This window comes from Lonchura striata, chromosome 20, assembly GCF_050655825.1.
Source record: "Lonchura striata isolate lonStrDom1 chromosome 20, ASM5065582v1, whole genome shotgun sequence".
Taxonomy (NCBI): Eukaryota; Metazoa; Chordata; class Aves; order Passeriformes; family Estrildidae; genus Lonchura; species Lonchura striata.
The window spans coordinates 12,657,696-12,674,196 of record NC_140722.1 but is presented as its reverse complement, the minus strand read 5'-3'; the positions used below and the strand labels follow the sequence as shown (position 1 = coordinate 12,674,196).

The 16,501-nt window shown below is 41.8% G+C and overlaps 1 protein-coding gene and 1 long non-coding RNA gene across 3 annotated transcripts; one reads left to right on the top strand and one right to left on the bottom strand.

Moving 5' to 3' along the window:
* The first annotated feature begins 368 nt into the window (after positions 1-368).
* CIMIP1 (ciliary microtubule inner protein 1) lies at positions 369-4,968 on the top strand. 2 transcript variants are annotated; one of them, XM_085558288.1, is made up of 4 exons: positions 369-490; positions 1,890-1,971; positions 2,689-2,787; positions 4,593-4,968. In XM_085558288.1, exons 1-4 carry the CDS (start codon positions 459-461, stop codon positions 4,722-4,724), a joined length of 345 nt encoding a protein of 114 aa, XP_085414414.1. In that variant the 5' UTR covers positions 369-458; the 3' UTR covers positions 4,725-4,968. The 2 variants fall into 2 exon arrangements, with proteins under 2 accessions (XP_085414414.1, XP_021409244.1); XM_021553569.3 differs by lacking the exon at positions 369-490 and adding an exon at positions 946-1,110.
* A 129-nt stretch (positions 4,969-5,097) lies between these two features.
* LOC116184374 (uncharacterized) lies at positions 5,098-16,372 on the bottom strand. The gene is made up of 3 exons (XR_014949696.1): positions 12,268-16,372; positions 10,329-10,444; positions 5,098-9,322 (listed from the first exon to the last, which is right to left on the bottom strand). It is a non-coding gene; the product is annotated as an uncharacterized LOC116184374 (long non-coding RNA).
* Between the last annotated feature and the right edge of the window lie 129 nt (positions 16,373-16,501).

Below are 16,501 nucleotides of genomic sequence, written 5' to 3'. Positions count from 1 at the left end.
AAAAACCAATTTTGGTGTGTAGCAAGAGGAACTCAGAAGAGGACAGCGGGTTAAAAAGAAGCTTTCAACCACCTTAACCCAAATGAGTTTTCCTTTCATTTAAGGACACACAAAAAAAAATACTGAGCACTTCCCCTGACCTCCTGAGGGGCCTCAAGAAAGCAAGGAGGGGGAATTTCAAGGAGGGGGAATTTTTTGTCTTTGTTCCCCGGAGAAATGGCAGTGGTGCCACCTGAGAGCTTCCAAAACACAAGAGAAGGTAATCCTTCTCTTCAAAAATCGTGCGGGCGCTTTCAACGTTAATGAATTTCACGAGTTATTTCTCACACGCCCCGCCCATTACCTGAGGCCCGCCCCTCCGCCATCTTGCGCCGCCCACACGAGGCCGTTCCTCTTCTGGCCGCCGTGTGCAGCGAGCGGGATTTATTTTGGTTTTTTATTTTTTTTCCCCCCGAGACATGGCTGCGGTGCCACCGGAGAGCTCCCAAAGGTCGAGAGAAGGGGATCCTTCCCCTCGGAGAGTGTGTGGGCACTCCCCAACATGTCACTGAACACCTTCCCTCCGTCTTGTGCCCCCCACATGAATCCCTGTCCCTCTGACCGCCGCGTGCCCGCCTGAGGGGCCTCGGGAAAGCAGCGAGCGGGATTTATTTTGCTTTTTTTTTTCCCCTGAGGCATGGCTGCGGTGCCAGCAGAGAGGTCCAAAAGGAGAAGGGGATCCTTCCCCTCGGAGAGTGTGTGGGCACTCCCCAACATGTCACTGAACACCTTCCCTCCACCTTGTGCCCCCCACATGAATCCCTGCCTGTGCCCACCTGAGGGGCCTCGAGAAAGCAGCCCCGAGTGGGAATTACTTTGCTTTTCCCCCCTGAGATGTGGCTGCGGTGCCGCCGCAGAGCTCCCAGGGGAGGAGAGGAGGGGATCCTTCCCCTCGGAGAACGTGCGGGCACGCCCCAGCATTTCACGAACGCCTTCCCTCCATCTTGTGCCCGCCCGCCGCCGCTGCCCCGCAACGCCCGAGCGGCTCGCGGGCCCGGCGGGCTGAGGCGGCCCCGGCGCCGGGGCCAGCCCGATGGAGCCCACCAACTTCATCGCGAAGGACAACTACTGGTAACAGCCCGGCAGGCAGCGCTGCCGCCGTCCGCCTTCCCCTCCCGGCCCGCAGCTCCGCGCTGGAAGAGTTCTGTTTGTTCAACGAGCTGGGGATGCTCTTAAAAGAGTCAGGGATTTTAGAGCTGGCTCCATGCGACCCTCCGTCCCCGCCGGGTGCGGGGTCGGGGGCATCTCGTCAGTCAGCACAGTAAATGAAAGTGTATTTGAAGTTACATTGGTGCTTACTTTTCAACCTCCTCCGCTTCTTAACATGATTTAAAAGCGTTTACATGTGTAGAAAGTGTTTACATGCTCACTGTTTCACATACAATTTCATGTGTAAAAACAGTGTTTACGTGCACTGTTCACTGTTTCACATGCAATTTCATGTGTAAAAACAGTGTTTGCATGCACTGTTCACTGTTTCACATGCAATTTCATGTGTAAAAACAGTGTTTACATGCACTGTTCACTGTTTCACATGCAATTTCATGTGTAAAAACAGTGTTTGATGCACCGTTCACTGTTTCACATGCAGTGTTTCATGTGTAAAAACAGTGTTTGCATGCACCGTTCACTGTTTCACATGCAGTATTTCAAACTCTGGAATGTATTTTCCCATTAGTTTTGACTCAGCTAATGATAATTTGTGCATAAACTTGCTGTTTTGAGATGGAAGTTTAAAGATTCCAGCTAAACTGCTGTGCTTTGTGACATCAGCAGCTTGGTTGGTGTGTTCGGCGGTTTTTTTAATGAAAGTTTTCAAAGTAATCTTAAATATTTTTTGTTGGTTTCAGGAAGAAGCATGTTGAAAGGGAAGGAGATGCTGCAAAGAGATGGGCTGATAAATGGGGATTTTTGAAAACACCTCTTGAAGAGGTAAAATTGAATGGCATGTAATATGGCTTATTAGCAACACATGAAATCTACTTGTGCATAAAATTTATCTGGACACAAAATTATGAGAGCACAGAAGACTAGAAGTGTACTGAGTATGCTTTACTACGTTGGCATCTAAGGTAGCAACTGCACTACTTTTGAAATGGTTCAAATATTCAGTTTTCTTCTGAATAAAATACATCAAGTGGTAATTTATATGCTGTGCATATTCTGATATATTTCTCTTGAGAAGCATGACTCCTAATAGTGCTAACAAGTACTAGATGCACACTGACAGGAAAATATTTCCCCTTTGTCTCTCCATATGGTATTTTAAAAATCTAGGGGAAAAGGTTCCAGCTAATTAAATTGTCAGTGGGGGAATCTACAACAAATGAAAATGTTTGGAGAGATGTCTCTTCTCAGTGATGTTTAGATATTAGAATACAGTAGCACATGATGTTACATTTGGAATCACAGTATTTCATTGCTAAAGAACAGGACTGATGCAGTCCCTGCAGTTATAAATGTAGCGTGCATGTCTTCTGAAACAAAAAAAATCCAGTAATTTCCAAAGCACTGAAATAAGTAATCCTGCTTGAGGTGGAAAGAACAGGAAGTTCATATGCAACTATGAGGGGAATGGTGTGGATATCACATATTACAGTATATTTCTAAAGATAAAGAGTCCACTTTTTAAATATGTTTTGGTTTTAGTTGCTTGGAGTTGAGAAGAAAGAAGCTGCAAAGCCCAAGCTACAGCTTCCAGATCACCTGCAAGTTCGCCCTGTGACACCTGTGGAAAAATACATTAAGGTTAGAAAATTAGATTTTAAAATTGCAATATAACAACATCTGTTTTAAGAAACCACACAAGCTCTGAAAACCAGTTGTCTTATAGAGGGAGGTCTTTAGTTAAAGGTCAAAGTAAACTGCATTTGAAAGCCAAACTATGCTTTAAAAGCATTTGTTTAAGACAAGGAATTGCCCTTTGGATATGGTTGTAATTTTTCTACCTTTATTTAAGAGTCTGCTTTTTGTCAGAGACAATACCACTGTCCTCTTCAGTACCACAAATTAGTAAGAAGACAGTTCTAATAAGCCAAGTCATAATTATTTTCTTTTATATGATTTATATGTATATTCAGAGTCTTAAAGTTGTCAAACAGCTGGAGAGTAGAATGCGACTGATGGTTTAATTTATAAATACAGTGTGTCAGGATCACCAGTGAATAGGGTGAGTCCACAGGCAGCTAAAGCAGTGACACTGGAGAGGAACTTACTCACAAAAGGGGAAGCAGAATATGCTAATGAAAAGGAAGGTTAGTCCAATAAAGGAGATTGGAAATTCTTCCTTGCTGAACTAGCTTTCTTTCAAAGGATTCCAAGGGTGGGGAGATAAGGTAAGGAAGTAGTAAAAGCTTTTATTGAGATTAAATTAAAATAAAAATTCAGAGCTAGTGCTGAGTGTGGTAAAGAAATGAAATGGCATAATTTCTGCCATTACTGCTACTTGTCCTTCAGTTTTGTCCCAAACCTCCAGTCTCAATCTAGTTGCAGTTTCTGTCGAGTCCCAGCTCTGTGAGGGTGCTGGTGCTTTAACAAATCCTGCAGTTATCAGCTGCTCCACAGGCGAGCAGAGCCCGCTGCACAGAGTTTCCATTTCACCTCAGAACTGGGAGGAAGAGAAGGGTTAGCTGTGATTTAGGTCATCCTTTACATATTCATAGTGAAGTTTCATACATCCTTTTCAGAACTGTCTTTCTGCACATTTACCTTGTGGTAGCACTCAAATCTGTTCTCTCTAGGTTAGACTAATAAAAGCTTCTGCATAGTCCCCTCCCCCAGACTGAAAGTGGGACATGATTTCCTTCATTATCCTGCTCAGTGGGTGGCACTTTTGGCCATAAAAATTATCTTTTCTGAGGAACTGCTCCACCTAAATATCATAAACATTTTCTTATCCTGGCCAAAGAACAAAGTGAAGCAACTCTGGCAAGAGAACTGAAACATTGTTCTCTTGCTGTGTATTTCTCTGCTAAGTCCCCAGATGCTGAAATGATAGAACGTGCCCAATTGAGATGATTCAGCCAAAGTAAGCACAGCAGTCACTGAACAGAGTCTGTTGGCTTTTGTTTTGTTTCCTTTTTAGCTAGATTAGTTGCAGATTAACTTGCTGCTCACCCATCTTTTAAAGTAGAAGGAAGGTAGAATGAATAAGTAGTTCTGATGTAAAAGCCAGCTTGGTCAGTAATTTCTTCAGCATTTGGATTTAAAATTATTATTCCATAGTGGCATTGTTACCAAATATATTACAGCAAGGAGGGAACACTATTTCTCTTGTTTACAGAAATTAGTTAGTTTTAAAGATGACGATGATTATCTTTGGCTTGAACTTTTTCTATACATAATAATAATTTTTTAAATTCTAATAATATTAAACAATTGAAGCCCTTAGTATTGAACCAAACTTGGGAAAAAATCATTCCAACATACACTACTAAACAATGACTTGATTGTTGGTTTTAGAACACTACAGCACAAAAGACAAATGTTGTATGATAGAAACTTCAACCAAAAACCTTTTCATCATTCAGTTTTACATGTTACTTTGATTTTAGGTGCTTCCATCTCCTCCAGTACCTAAAACTACCCAGGGCTTTATTGGCTGGAGGTCAGGTGTTCCTGCACTGGCACTTGAATACGATTATCAAATCCAAAGCTGCAAAGGAGCTGTCTGTAGTATGAAGTGACCATGTGAGCCCTCTGAGTGACATTATGAAATAAAGAGGCACGAAGATCCATCTGCATTCCTAAGGAAATATAGTGGACTGTTGAGCATTTCTGCTATTTATGTAAAAATCCACAATCATTTTGGGGAAGTGTGAACATTTTCATTTTACTTCATTGAATCTATGGCATCCAAGCTGCTAACTCTGCTTCAGAGCTTCTGCTTGTAACTTCAAAATAACAATGAATAAACTCAGATAAAGATCACAGAGCATGTACTATTTTTATTAGCACTAATAAGACTATAATTTAAAAATATTCATTGGAGGTTGGAATGACAATGCATATTTTTACAATTGTTTCTCCATGAAAACCTCTTCTCATAAAATACACATAAAATGTGTGCCTTGCAGGTATGTTGTGCAGTTACACACATAAGTGAGTAGTTCCTAGTAAAGAAATAAAGTACACAAAGGCCACAGTGACACAGAGTCACTTTGGAAATTCAGTTTTGGTATCAAAACAGGGCTTTTCCATCAGTATGCAAATGGGTTACAATGGATTGTTTCCATTTTGTGTATACCAGTATTTGCACCAACCAGGGAAAGATGCTCAGAGCCAGCAGCTGATTGCTCTGGGAGTTACTGGGGTCACTCCCTCAGTGCCCTGAGTTCACTCTTGCTCTTCATTGTGCACCTGAAGATTTCTGGAAACCCAGGAGGAAACTCATTGAGCTGCAGCAGACTGTTTGCACAATATAATTCTGACTGGCTAAGGTGTTCAAACCAGAAGGTTGTTTAAGCAAAAAAGAATCTCCAAGAAATCAAAACAGGCAGCTCCCTCTAACTCCTTATCACTTAGAGGGGAAAGGTTTTCCTCTTTAACCGTGCTGCAAGGTCTCCTTTGTGTTCTGCAGCCATCAATATCTTCTGCTTGAGTCAGCACTAAGTCTGTGTTGTTCGCAGTAGTAAGGCAGCAGCCAGTGTTTGTTCTTCCCTTCTTCCCAAGAAATGACTCACAATGATCAACATCCCACCTTTTTTTTTCTTTTTTACATCCATTTCCAAATGCCCACAAAATAATAATATTTTACTTTTTTTCCATACTCTTTACAAATAATGGAGAAGTGAGTCATATCCTTTGGAAAGATTACCCCAGAAGGAGAACACATAGCAGAAGTAACTTCAGACACTTTACTTAAAAACCAGAATAAAGAATAACTTGGAATCAGACTCTGAAAATTGAAGATAAATGGTAGTTTAGCTACCAACCATAACCTGTGTACACTGTTCTTTGGACAGCCAAGATAATTGTAAGAAAAATATTTAAATTCAGTGTGCTTTCTTGTCATTGCCAGGTTTGTATCTCTTGTTTATTTAAATCATGTGGTATGTGGTTCATCAGTTTATTTTAAGGTCATAAGATCTTATTCTTGTCTGATTTATATAAACAGGTATAAAAATGATTGATGTGTCATTTAAGCAATTAAATTACATCAATTCAGGCCAAATAAAAAGGGAATTTCACTGGCTTTTAAAGAGTTATATTAAAGAATCAAAACACCAAACACCCACTGGATGTTTGTATGAAGTGAAATCCAAATCCAGATGACCCATGGTTTAATTTTGAAAACCAAAATAAATCCTTTGTCCAGCATCTACAGTTGGACATTCCTGACTCTTATTCCAATGTCTGAATATTAACTCTGTCCTGACATTAAGGGTTTTGTATTGTACATTCTGTCATTTAAGGTACCTCTACTCCAGGAGATACTTTGATAGATGCTAATTTGGAATGTGCAAAGAATATAACCCAGTATTTCAAGCCATTTCTTTATGATAAATCTGTCAGTTGTTATTTGTCCCATGTATTCAGGGTTTTGGTGTTATGTGAAACTACAAACCTGACTACTTTCCCCCAAAATTTCTAATATTTTACATGAAAAAAATCTGTAGAAGTTGTGAATTTGCAGCTGACAAAGGACTGCTCAGTCATCTGCCCCAGTTGTGAATCCTAAAGGTCGTTACACAATCATTGTATCACCTTGTTATGTTTGAAACCTGGCCTTTAATTTGTGGAAATTAACTTATTTATTGGAGCCTGGTTGGGTACATAAATGCCACTGTACATGTAAAATATCACACGTCTCCAAGGTCAGGACAGTGTCAGTAAACTCTGCATACAACAGAACATGCTGCAGAACAAATTTAAATCACTTCAAAAGTGCAGCAGAACAAAACAAATTTAAATCTGTATAAAATTTTAAATCTGCATAAGAGTGTTTGACCTGTGTTTCTGTGCAAGTCGGAGCAGAACCAAAATATGAGAACAAGATGTAAGTGTATTTAGATGTCTTTGATGCTCCAACCAAAATTTCATTTGGTCTTTTGCAAAGCTTCTAGTGAGCATAGGGAGCTGCAGAGCACTTCCTTGGTTGACAAAAATTTCTCAGAAAGCTGAAGCCATCTGGCCTTTAGTGTTGTTTTCAGGTAAACTTTCCTAACAGACTCATTTTACAGAAGAGCTGTGCAGGGTCTTTCAGAACTGCACACACAGAAATGTTACTGGAACTGATACCCAGGCACCAGAGCTGGAAGCAGGTCAGCCCCACATCTGCCACCAAGGATGTGTCCCTGCAGGTGCTCTTCTGGGTGTGTGATGGAATAACAGCAAAGGCTTAAATGGCAGCTGCATTTAAGTTGAAGAACAATGAAATCAAAATTATCTTTTTCACAAGCACTCACTTAACAAACAACAAAATTGGGGGACAAAAACCTGGTGATTTGCTTCACAATGTGTTCTTTTCTGTGCTGTTAGAACTGGCACAAAACTGGCATTTATAATTTCAGTAATACAAGATATTTTACCAGGAACCCAGAGTCAAAAGATTGCTATTTATTTAAAATTAATTTTACAGAGAATAAAGATTTTTTTTTTTTAATTAGATCATAATTGTTGGTGATTCTGAGTAAGTTGCACCGTTGAGGTTGCAATCACCATAGAAGAGTTGCTGTACATTTGGAAAGAACCAAAGTGAAAAGCATCCACAGTCTGTGCACAGACAAGTGATCCAAGGCCTAAAAGGGAGCTTGGAGAATAAACCTCAGTGCTCTGCATGAGACATCTGTGACATCCCAATGACACTCTGCAGTCCTAAGCCTGAGCAGCAAACTCCTGTTTCCAGTCCATCCTATTGGCTGCTCTGCCTGCCTGAGGTAACTTCAGTTCTGAGATTGTTTCCTTACAAAGCAGAGGATGTAGATTACATTATTATAATTTTCAGAGACATAAGGTTCCCCATTCACACACATAATTTTCGTCCTTTAGTGAAGGATTCTTTTTGGTTCCTTCCACACTGTACAAGGTAGCAAAGTGACAAACATTGATCTAATAGGGTCACTGGCAGCCAGATCAGAAACCTCTGTGAAGCCCAGCCCAGCCCTCCCGTGCTTTAGGTTCTAAGTGTGTTGTGTTTTGTTCCCCTTGAAGCCGAGCTCTTGTAGCAAGACAGATAAGGCCTGCTCACAGACTATTACCTTCTTCCTGACTCCTGTGGTTTTCACATCCCATCAAATTGTCATTTAGCTGAAAGCATGTCAGACCATTTCACAGGACCGTACTGGAATAAATTTAACTGTACTGGAAATTGATGGTGTTGTACTGTGAAACTGATTGGGTTGGAAGTGAACAAAACATCATTCCTCAGTCATAGACGGAAAAGACTAATGGTATTGAGAAATAATTTTAAAACATAACAATTCTGTTAACTTCATGTGTCCTATTTCAGGTGAGCACCTTGCAGTTCCATATGAGATCTAGCTGAAATTTGGAAGAGATGGGTCAATATAATGTGCTTTTATTAACAGAAATTACACCTTTACACCTTGTGGTCACAGATTGTGTATGTGGCCCAAGTGACTTTGAATTTAGCTCCTTTCCTCATATTTTCCCCCTCACTGCTTTATCTGCCTCACTAAAGAAGTGAAATAAACTAAAAAAATCACTAAATATTGAAATAAATCTGCAGACTTCAAAGCACAAAAACAAATGCAACCATGAAGAAATAAACAGAACAAAGAACCTTCACTCCCCCCAGCACCACTGACAGCAGCTTCCCTGGGTGCAAAATCAGATTTGCAGGTACCAGATTGGGATTAAATGTGGACACAACTCTTGTTAATCTAAATTTTTAACAGCATCATTTAGAGTTCCAACACAGGGCTGAAGAAGTGGCCATTTTCTCTGCTTCCTTAATAAAGGGCTCTTTATTCAGTCCATTTTCCTGACTGTTTTCTCAAAAGATCATAAACGTGGAGAGCAGCCCTGCACCCAAACAAGCCATGGCAGCCCTCGCCCCGCAGCCCTGCACGCACATTTCTGTCTGCGCCTTTCCCAGCGATGCCTCCAGGCTGCCGAGTGACACCCGGCGAATCCGCGATGCTCCAGCCTGACCCGAACCCGACAATGCCTTCTCACTCCCCGCAGCCCCTCCTCCTCCTCCCGAAGTGAGAGACGGGCAATGCTTTTATTCCTCACCGGGGAGCAAGACGAGCCCAGCTCTGCTTGTGAATCTCCTCTGCTCGCTGACACGCGTCAGACACAACATTTTCATCCTTAAAAGCTGGAGCACAACAAAAACAAAACAAGAGCCCAAAAAAAACCCAGTGAGCTCCAATCCCTGTCTGGAAAATACAAACACATTATGCTCCTCTTGCCAGAGCCCAGCCATGTCCTTTGTTTCACAAAAGCTGTGTGATTTCTCTGCTCCCATCATGTGCGTTACAGCTTCCATCCTGGCACTGCCCCGGTTAATGAACAAACCCCCACATATCTACAGTCTCTCAGGAGATGCTGAGATCCAACTGACTGGCACATGAGGAAGGACAAGGTTTATGGGTTCACTTGGACATGGAGATCTTCTCCCTCATCTCATTTCCTCCCTGCCTGTAGTCACAGGCAAAGCTGGGAGCTCTCTATGGCAACAAACCAGCCCTTGCTGCTTAAGCCCAAGGCCTGAGAAGTCAGGCTGGCTTTGCTGCTTCTGCACAGGACAACGGGGCAGTGGTGCTGCTGGGTCAGAGAACTCTGCTCCAGGAGATGGGCCCTGAATATTTAAAGTAGGAGAATTCACTTTAACCTACAATTTTTGGGAGTCTTGAGCCAAGTGCCAGGTAAAGGGAACACACTGCAGTGCAAACTGGACAACAACCTGGTTCCCAAAGAGCACTGCTGATGCTTTTGTTCTCCCAGAAGCTGTGTCCACAATAATTCCAGTTACTTATGTGCAAACAAGAAAAGCTCTTGCCATAGATTTGACCAAACCAGGTTCCTCGTTTGTTTGCCCTTCTGTTTGTTTAAAGTAGGAGTGCTGAGCAAAATCAGTATTTTACTGGGATAGCCACAAGCAATGGACAGCTTGAGCCTTACTCCTCCAACTTGGGCCAGAGCTGTTTAACTTGAGAGTGAACCACCTTCCTCATACTCAACAAATCTCAAGTAAAATGCCCTGCATGCATAGATGCAGAATTCTACACTTGAAAGACTCACAAAGGAGAAAGAATTTCCTAAATCTGCTTTCCATTTTCCTTTCATTTGCACTGTTGGAGTCACTGCTAATCCATCCTTACCTGGCAGCAGTGACAGGCAGGACCTGGCTGGTTCTGCTGGGCAGCCACACCCTGGCACTCCCTGTGCCCCTCTCAGCTCGCTGGTCCTGCTGGGGTTAACCAGCTGTTGAGGGTTTCTGGAACACACAGGACACCAAATTACATAAATACTGCAATTACTTTGAATGTATTTTACATGCATCTCATGTGTGTGTTTGGCAGTGTGGTGGACTTGTTTTGAAGCTGAATAAAGTACATGCAGAATAGTCATGGATGTGTAAAGGCATCCAAATATGAGAATGGCTTTTCAAACCTAGTGAGCCAAATCTTCCTCATTTAAAGAAGGGCTCTGTAATGATGATTTATGCATTTTTACTGTGGAAAAGTAGATACACAGTATTGTCTTGTAAGCCTCCTGAACAGTCCCCATAAGGGCAGACTGCAAAGTTTATCCTATACCTCAGGTTCCAAAATATTGGTTTGTTCACCTGGTCTTGCCCAAAGCCCATGAGATGTAAAAATACAAAGTCTTACAAGACTCTAGTCTCAGCTCAGGTCTTTAACAACACTAACAAAACAAACAAGCTTCACTTTCTCTAAAGCCTTCCCTGAAAATTACAGCTTTATTATGCATAATTCAATTTCATCAACTGCTTTTCTTTATTGTCCCATCTAATTATGCACACGTATATTTTTTATTGCAATACATAAATTATAGACCAAGCATAGCACAGAAATATACACACATTTCTTATGTAAGAAGAATGGAAAAATCAGTCAGGCCAGTCAGGGATTTATTTACTCTCCTGTCCCATTCTGGATTTGTAGGTGTTTGTACAGATTCAGAAACCACATCTGAATTCTGTCTGAATTCTCCCTTTGGTTATTACAAGGACATTAATTACCTGCATTCCATAATATATCACACCAACTTTAAATGCTTTATTCCTGAAAAACAAGGCCAGATGCACAGAAGTTTTTGTGCTTCTGACAGCCTAATGATGACAACACAGTAACTCAATTTGTTGCCTGATTTTGGCTGAGAGAGGCTCAGGTCAGCCTCTGGTGTTTGATGTGCCACATGCATTATTTTTCAGGACTGCAGTCCAAATTCAGACTTTAAATGATACACCATTCCTTGTTCTCCACAAAGCTACAGAGGGAGCTTGGGCAATAAGATCTTATCTTTAGACTTCAAAGGTATTGTCTGCAATGAGACCCTGTGGATAAAGCCCTTCAGGGCAGGACTTGTTCCTCCTGAGCCCACTTTGACTGTGCTGACCACTCATCCTTCTCTGCAAGAACGTCTGCACACAGCAAAACTAAGCCAAAAATGTCAGGTTTTTTCCACCACATATTGAACCACCTATGGAATATAATTAATCTCAAGTACACATTCCCTCTGCAAGGTGTCAGGATAGCACAGAGTCTAGAGGCATTTGTGTCCAGTGAAGAATGTAATGCCTGCAGGTCTCCCTTCTCCCCCAGAGGAGAGAGATTTGAGAGGCCCCTGCAATGGATGTTTATTTATCTGTGCATTGATTTATTAATTTGTTACACACTAATCATTAAGCAGCATCTGGTGCCCAGACAGTACAAGGGGTCACACAATCAGCAATGCAGCATCACCCACTGCCCTGCCAGGCCTCTCCAGAACCCAGAGATGCTAAAACACCAAACTTTAATTTCATAAATGCCAACACTGCTTTGCAGTCCTTGGATGAGCCCAGCCATGGAAGCCCTCCTGACCAGACCAGGGAGTGCTCCCCTTATGTCCCTGAGGTCACAATTTGGCTAAACATATGCAGAACATGCTTGGCTCATTACACATGTGCATATCAAATCCACATTCAGCAGCAAGGGAACAGAAGACAATATATGGTAAAATACTGGAACTGCACTTCAAAGATCAGGATGCAATTCCACGGACTCCCAGGGTGACTTTGGCCACAACACTCACCTTCCCTGCTTCAGCTCCCATCTGTAAAAAGCAAAATAACCATCCCTCATTTTTACTTCATCCATCTTTGCAATTTAAACTCGGAGTTTTTTGTAGTGGTGTCTCTTTCTCAAAATACATCCAGCTCCCAGTACACAATGTCCTCCTCAGAACAGCCTGATGAAAATGCTCAAAAAAAAAATAAAATAAAAAGAACCATATAAAACATCCACTGATAAGACCACCAGCACAACAATGCAGTGAACAGCTGTAATCTGTGGGAGGATTATTTCTCTTTGCCATAAATGCCATCTATTTTTCAAGACAAGCTCTTCCCTTTCATAGAACAGGGAACACAGTATCTGCAGACAACTTCCCTTCCCACCAGTATGGTTTTTAAAGGCTCACAGTAGTTTGTGGCACTAATTAGAAGATGTCACACCTTAATGACAAATGTTAGTACTATTCTGCTTGATTAACGTAATTTATTTCTTCATTGGACATTTTATTCCAGATGAGCTGCTTTTCATCCTCAATATTTGCTGGGGGGAAAAATGCATCCTGACATGCAATGTTAATGTGCCCTCTGTGCTGACCTCTTATCTCTTAACTTTCCAATCTCACCCCCCCCATTCTCTGCAGTGCCTGAAATGAGCTTTAACAGCAGCTCTTGGTCAAGACTCTCAGACATTGGAGCCCTGCCAAGGCTTTTGGGGTGCTTAGCACTGACTACAGGTCTATTCCTATGACATACACATTTAAATTTAGCACAAAACTGGTGGGGAAGAAAAGAGAAAAATATGTAAAATGCCACTTTCTGACAAGCAGAAAATTAGAATTCATTCCCCTGAGAATTAAATGGACTTTTCTGCTTCCAGTCACTAACTATGACAAGGTTAACATTTTTCAGTCTAATGACTAAGGACATGAAGTGTGCATGTGAATAAGAAATAAAATTACTGGAGGGTATTAGCTAAGTGTGTGACAACAGCCTGAGCTGACAACAGAACTCTGAGGCTGCAGATTGAAGCCAACACTGATCCTTTGCTGTGGAGAACCAATGGATACCACAACATGGAGGGCACCCTTCTGTCCTTATTACTGTAGCAACACCAAAATCACAGCAAGATTCATGTCTGGGTGGGGGAAGAGCTCATCTCAAAGGGCATCCAGCATTTCCCAGTATCCCAGGCAGGGGCACCGTGTCAGTCAGAGGCCACAAACCCCTGAAGATACTCCAAAAAGAAAAAATCCCAAGTGCATCTCTTACTTCCCCAAGGATTCTTTCACCATTCCCGATTTAATTCTGATATGACATGAGGATTAGGGTAGGAGATTAAGTTATTTGTGACTTGCCTTAGCTTCTGTCCTTCCCAGTTCTGCTTTCCCTCTAGCTCCTCACTGTCTTACTCAGCTGTGGCAACCTGAACCTGTGACTTCCAGACAATAAAGGATTGGGATGCAGCACGGAGAGCTCAAAGGAAAAGAGAAGTCTCTGTGATAGGCATTAAGATACTGTTAATGATGGATTATTGGGAATCTTTCAGGATATATGTAAAACAGGGACACTGAAAGGTAAGACAGGAAAATTATATTTTCAAATATCTAATTTCTTGAGTGAAAAATAAGTGTAAAAATGGCATTTAGGTCAAGTTAGAGAAAGCCCTTTTAAACAGGAACAAGTAATATGGATTATATCAAAATAATAAAAGCTGCAAGGACATCGACGGAATTCAACACAGAGCTGTCCTTTTATTGTTTCTGCCTTTGATTTGGTTTCAAAAGCTGTTTGGCCACAACTGAGGAAAAATGCAAAGCTTACAATTTAGAAGATAAATGAAACATTTAAAAAAATTAAAATAGACATTAGGATTAAAAAGGAAAGAAAACCAGAAGAAAACAAGTACTTTCAAAACCACAGAACCCACCTCTAGATTAGCCAGCTGGAAGGATTCAGCAATTTATCTCTGCTTTTCTGTGGCTGTCAGGGCACTCATCAGTCCAAAATAATGCATTTTTAAATTTTTCTAGGTCTGAAATCAGTGTGATGAACTGTTAGGCAGCTCAGTTCATGTTTGCTGCAACATCAAAAGCTGGATTCTCCTCTCTTCAAGTACAAACCACCAGACACATCTCAACCTCTGAAAGGTCTGTGCTTTGCCAGAGCAGTGTCAGAGGATTCCTGCATGTTTGACACCAATGACAAGTGCTGCACCTGCCCTCCCACAAGCTCTGATCCACATTCCACACCACTCTCACTGCACTCTCATTACTTTTGGTCCCTGGCCTCATTACCTCACACTTCCCTACATAAACTGCATAAACCACTTACCTGCCTGCAATCCTGATAAATCCAAATCACTTTGAATGAGTTTGTTTTGTTCCTCTGCCCCTCCAAATTCCCCTGCCTTATTTTGTGTCATCAGCATATTTCAGGCACTTTTGAAATTACATCCTGCTCGAGGTCACTGCACTCATTTTAGTTCCAACCCCCCAAGCACATCAGTGCTTTAACTCCCTTCTGATTTATTTATCCTGTTTATTATCAGAGCCCAATTCAATCAATAAAAGCTGGAATTCAAACACACACACATTTGAATTATGCATACAAACACTCATCAGGGGACAGAAGACAACTGCTATGGTCTAGATCATTCCTCTAACATATGGCAGCTCATAGGTAAGGGAGCTCATAGCCATGAATTTTTATACCTTGACTTCTGCTTGACCCCAGTGGTTGTTGGCTACTGGAAACCAAATGAATTGAAATAGCATCAGAAATTCCATGGAAGAGGCTTGGCCAAGGGATCTCTGCATTTCTTGTCCCAAGCCACTAGAACTGTATTTATGGGCCTTCTGAGCTGACAGTTCCTTTATTAGCTTCTGTACACACAGGAATTCCAGAAAAACACCAGCAACCCACACCAGACAGTCATGTCAAGCAAATGCTGCAAACAGAACAGTGTACAGAGAACTGGAACTTAAAGGGAAACCAAAGCACAAACCTCAATTGCAGCCTGGCTTAGGCATCAAACCAATCTAAACAGGCTGCTGGAAGCAGAGTAGGAAATTAATAACTTTTGGCTCCCCTCTGCAAACCACCACCCTCCCTAAACCTTACTGGTCAGCAGATCCTCAGGCACAGCTCACTGCTGGCTTCTGCTTGCTTTTGAACACAGTTGGTGGTTACAACCCAACAACACTGCAAATTCAGAAAATGAAGGCAGAGAATCTGTGGACATGCTACAGACAGACTACCTTTGGAATTTTGTGCTCCAGCTCATCTGGGGTTCTATTTCTCTCAGTCCTTTGCCATCTCCTCACTGCCCTTCCCTCTCCATCCTCTTCCTACCATGAGTGCTGGCAACTAAATCACAGCCCCTCTGCCCCTCCTCGTGAGTTTGACAGTGACAAAATTCCTCCTGAATCTTACCTGGCCTAGAGTTACGGGAATTCCAGGAGTCTCTTTGAAATCCTGTTTAAATATTTCACATTTTATGCACAAAGTATTTTGGCTTTTCTATCAATACATTTCTGCTTGGTAACTCCCAGTTCGAATGCTGATTGTGTTTTGCATAAATTCACTAAATTGCAGCCCTTCTGTTTCACTGGTACTTTTTGTCTGCTTCCATCAGGAACAATGTCAGGAAGATTGCAAGCTGACTACAATTCTCTTTCCTAAGCAAGAGGAAAATATGTAAAAGCCCAATCAGCACCAGTTTCCTGATGGCAGTTGGGCTTTATAAGCTGTATTGTATTCTGGCATTTAACAATTTCTGTTCATTTGGTTCACTTTAAGAAGGGAATGTAACAATTGCCACAGTGTTCTGAGCCTCTGCTGTCTATTGATAAATATGGAACAGGTGTAAAAACAGTTTCTCTTTCTTTCTCCTTAAAAATTCCCTGAGATAAAAAGCTGTTTATGCAATGCCAAAGCAAGTACTGGTCTCTGCTCCCAAGTTCCAACACTCAGCTTCCACAGGGAGATGTGCAGCAGACTGGAGTTCACAGGTAAGACAAGACCAACCGTGGTGTGAAGCTGCCAAGAACACAAAACTCTGCTCAGGTGCTTCCCTGTAAGTCCTATATCCCCATAGGTAGGGGAAGTTCCAGCAATTGATGGCACATTTTAAAGATTCTTCTACTACACAGCACAAAGAATTCCACATTCAGCCCTGGTCTGACAGTCAACAGTGCGTACACATGGGACAGGTTTCATTAACCAAGAAATGCACTCACATCTCACCCATGACAA

What these genes read in the sequence shown, in the direction of transcription:
- CIMIP1 (XM_021553569.3), top strand. Translation starts at nt 1,073, where the DNA reads ATGGAGCCCACCAACTTCATCGCGAAGGACAACTACTG. An exon ending in ATCGCGAAGGACAACTACTG is followed by an intron (nt 1,111 to 1,889) that starts GTAACAGCCCGG and finishes TGTTGGTTTCAG; the next exon opens with GAAGAAGCATGTTGAAAGGG. An exon ending in CTGTGGAAAAATACATTAAG is followed by an intron (nt 2,788 to 4,592) that starts GTTAGAAAATTA and finishes CTTTGATTTTAG; the next exon opens with GTGCTTCCATCTCCTCCAGT.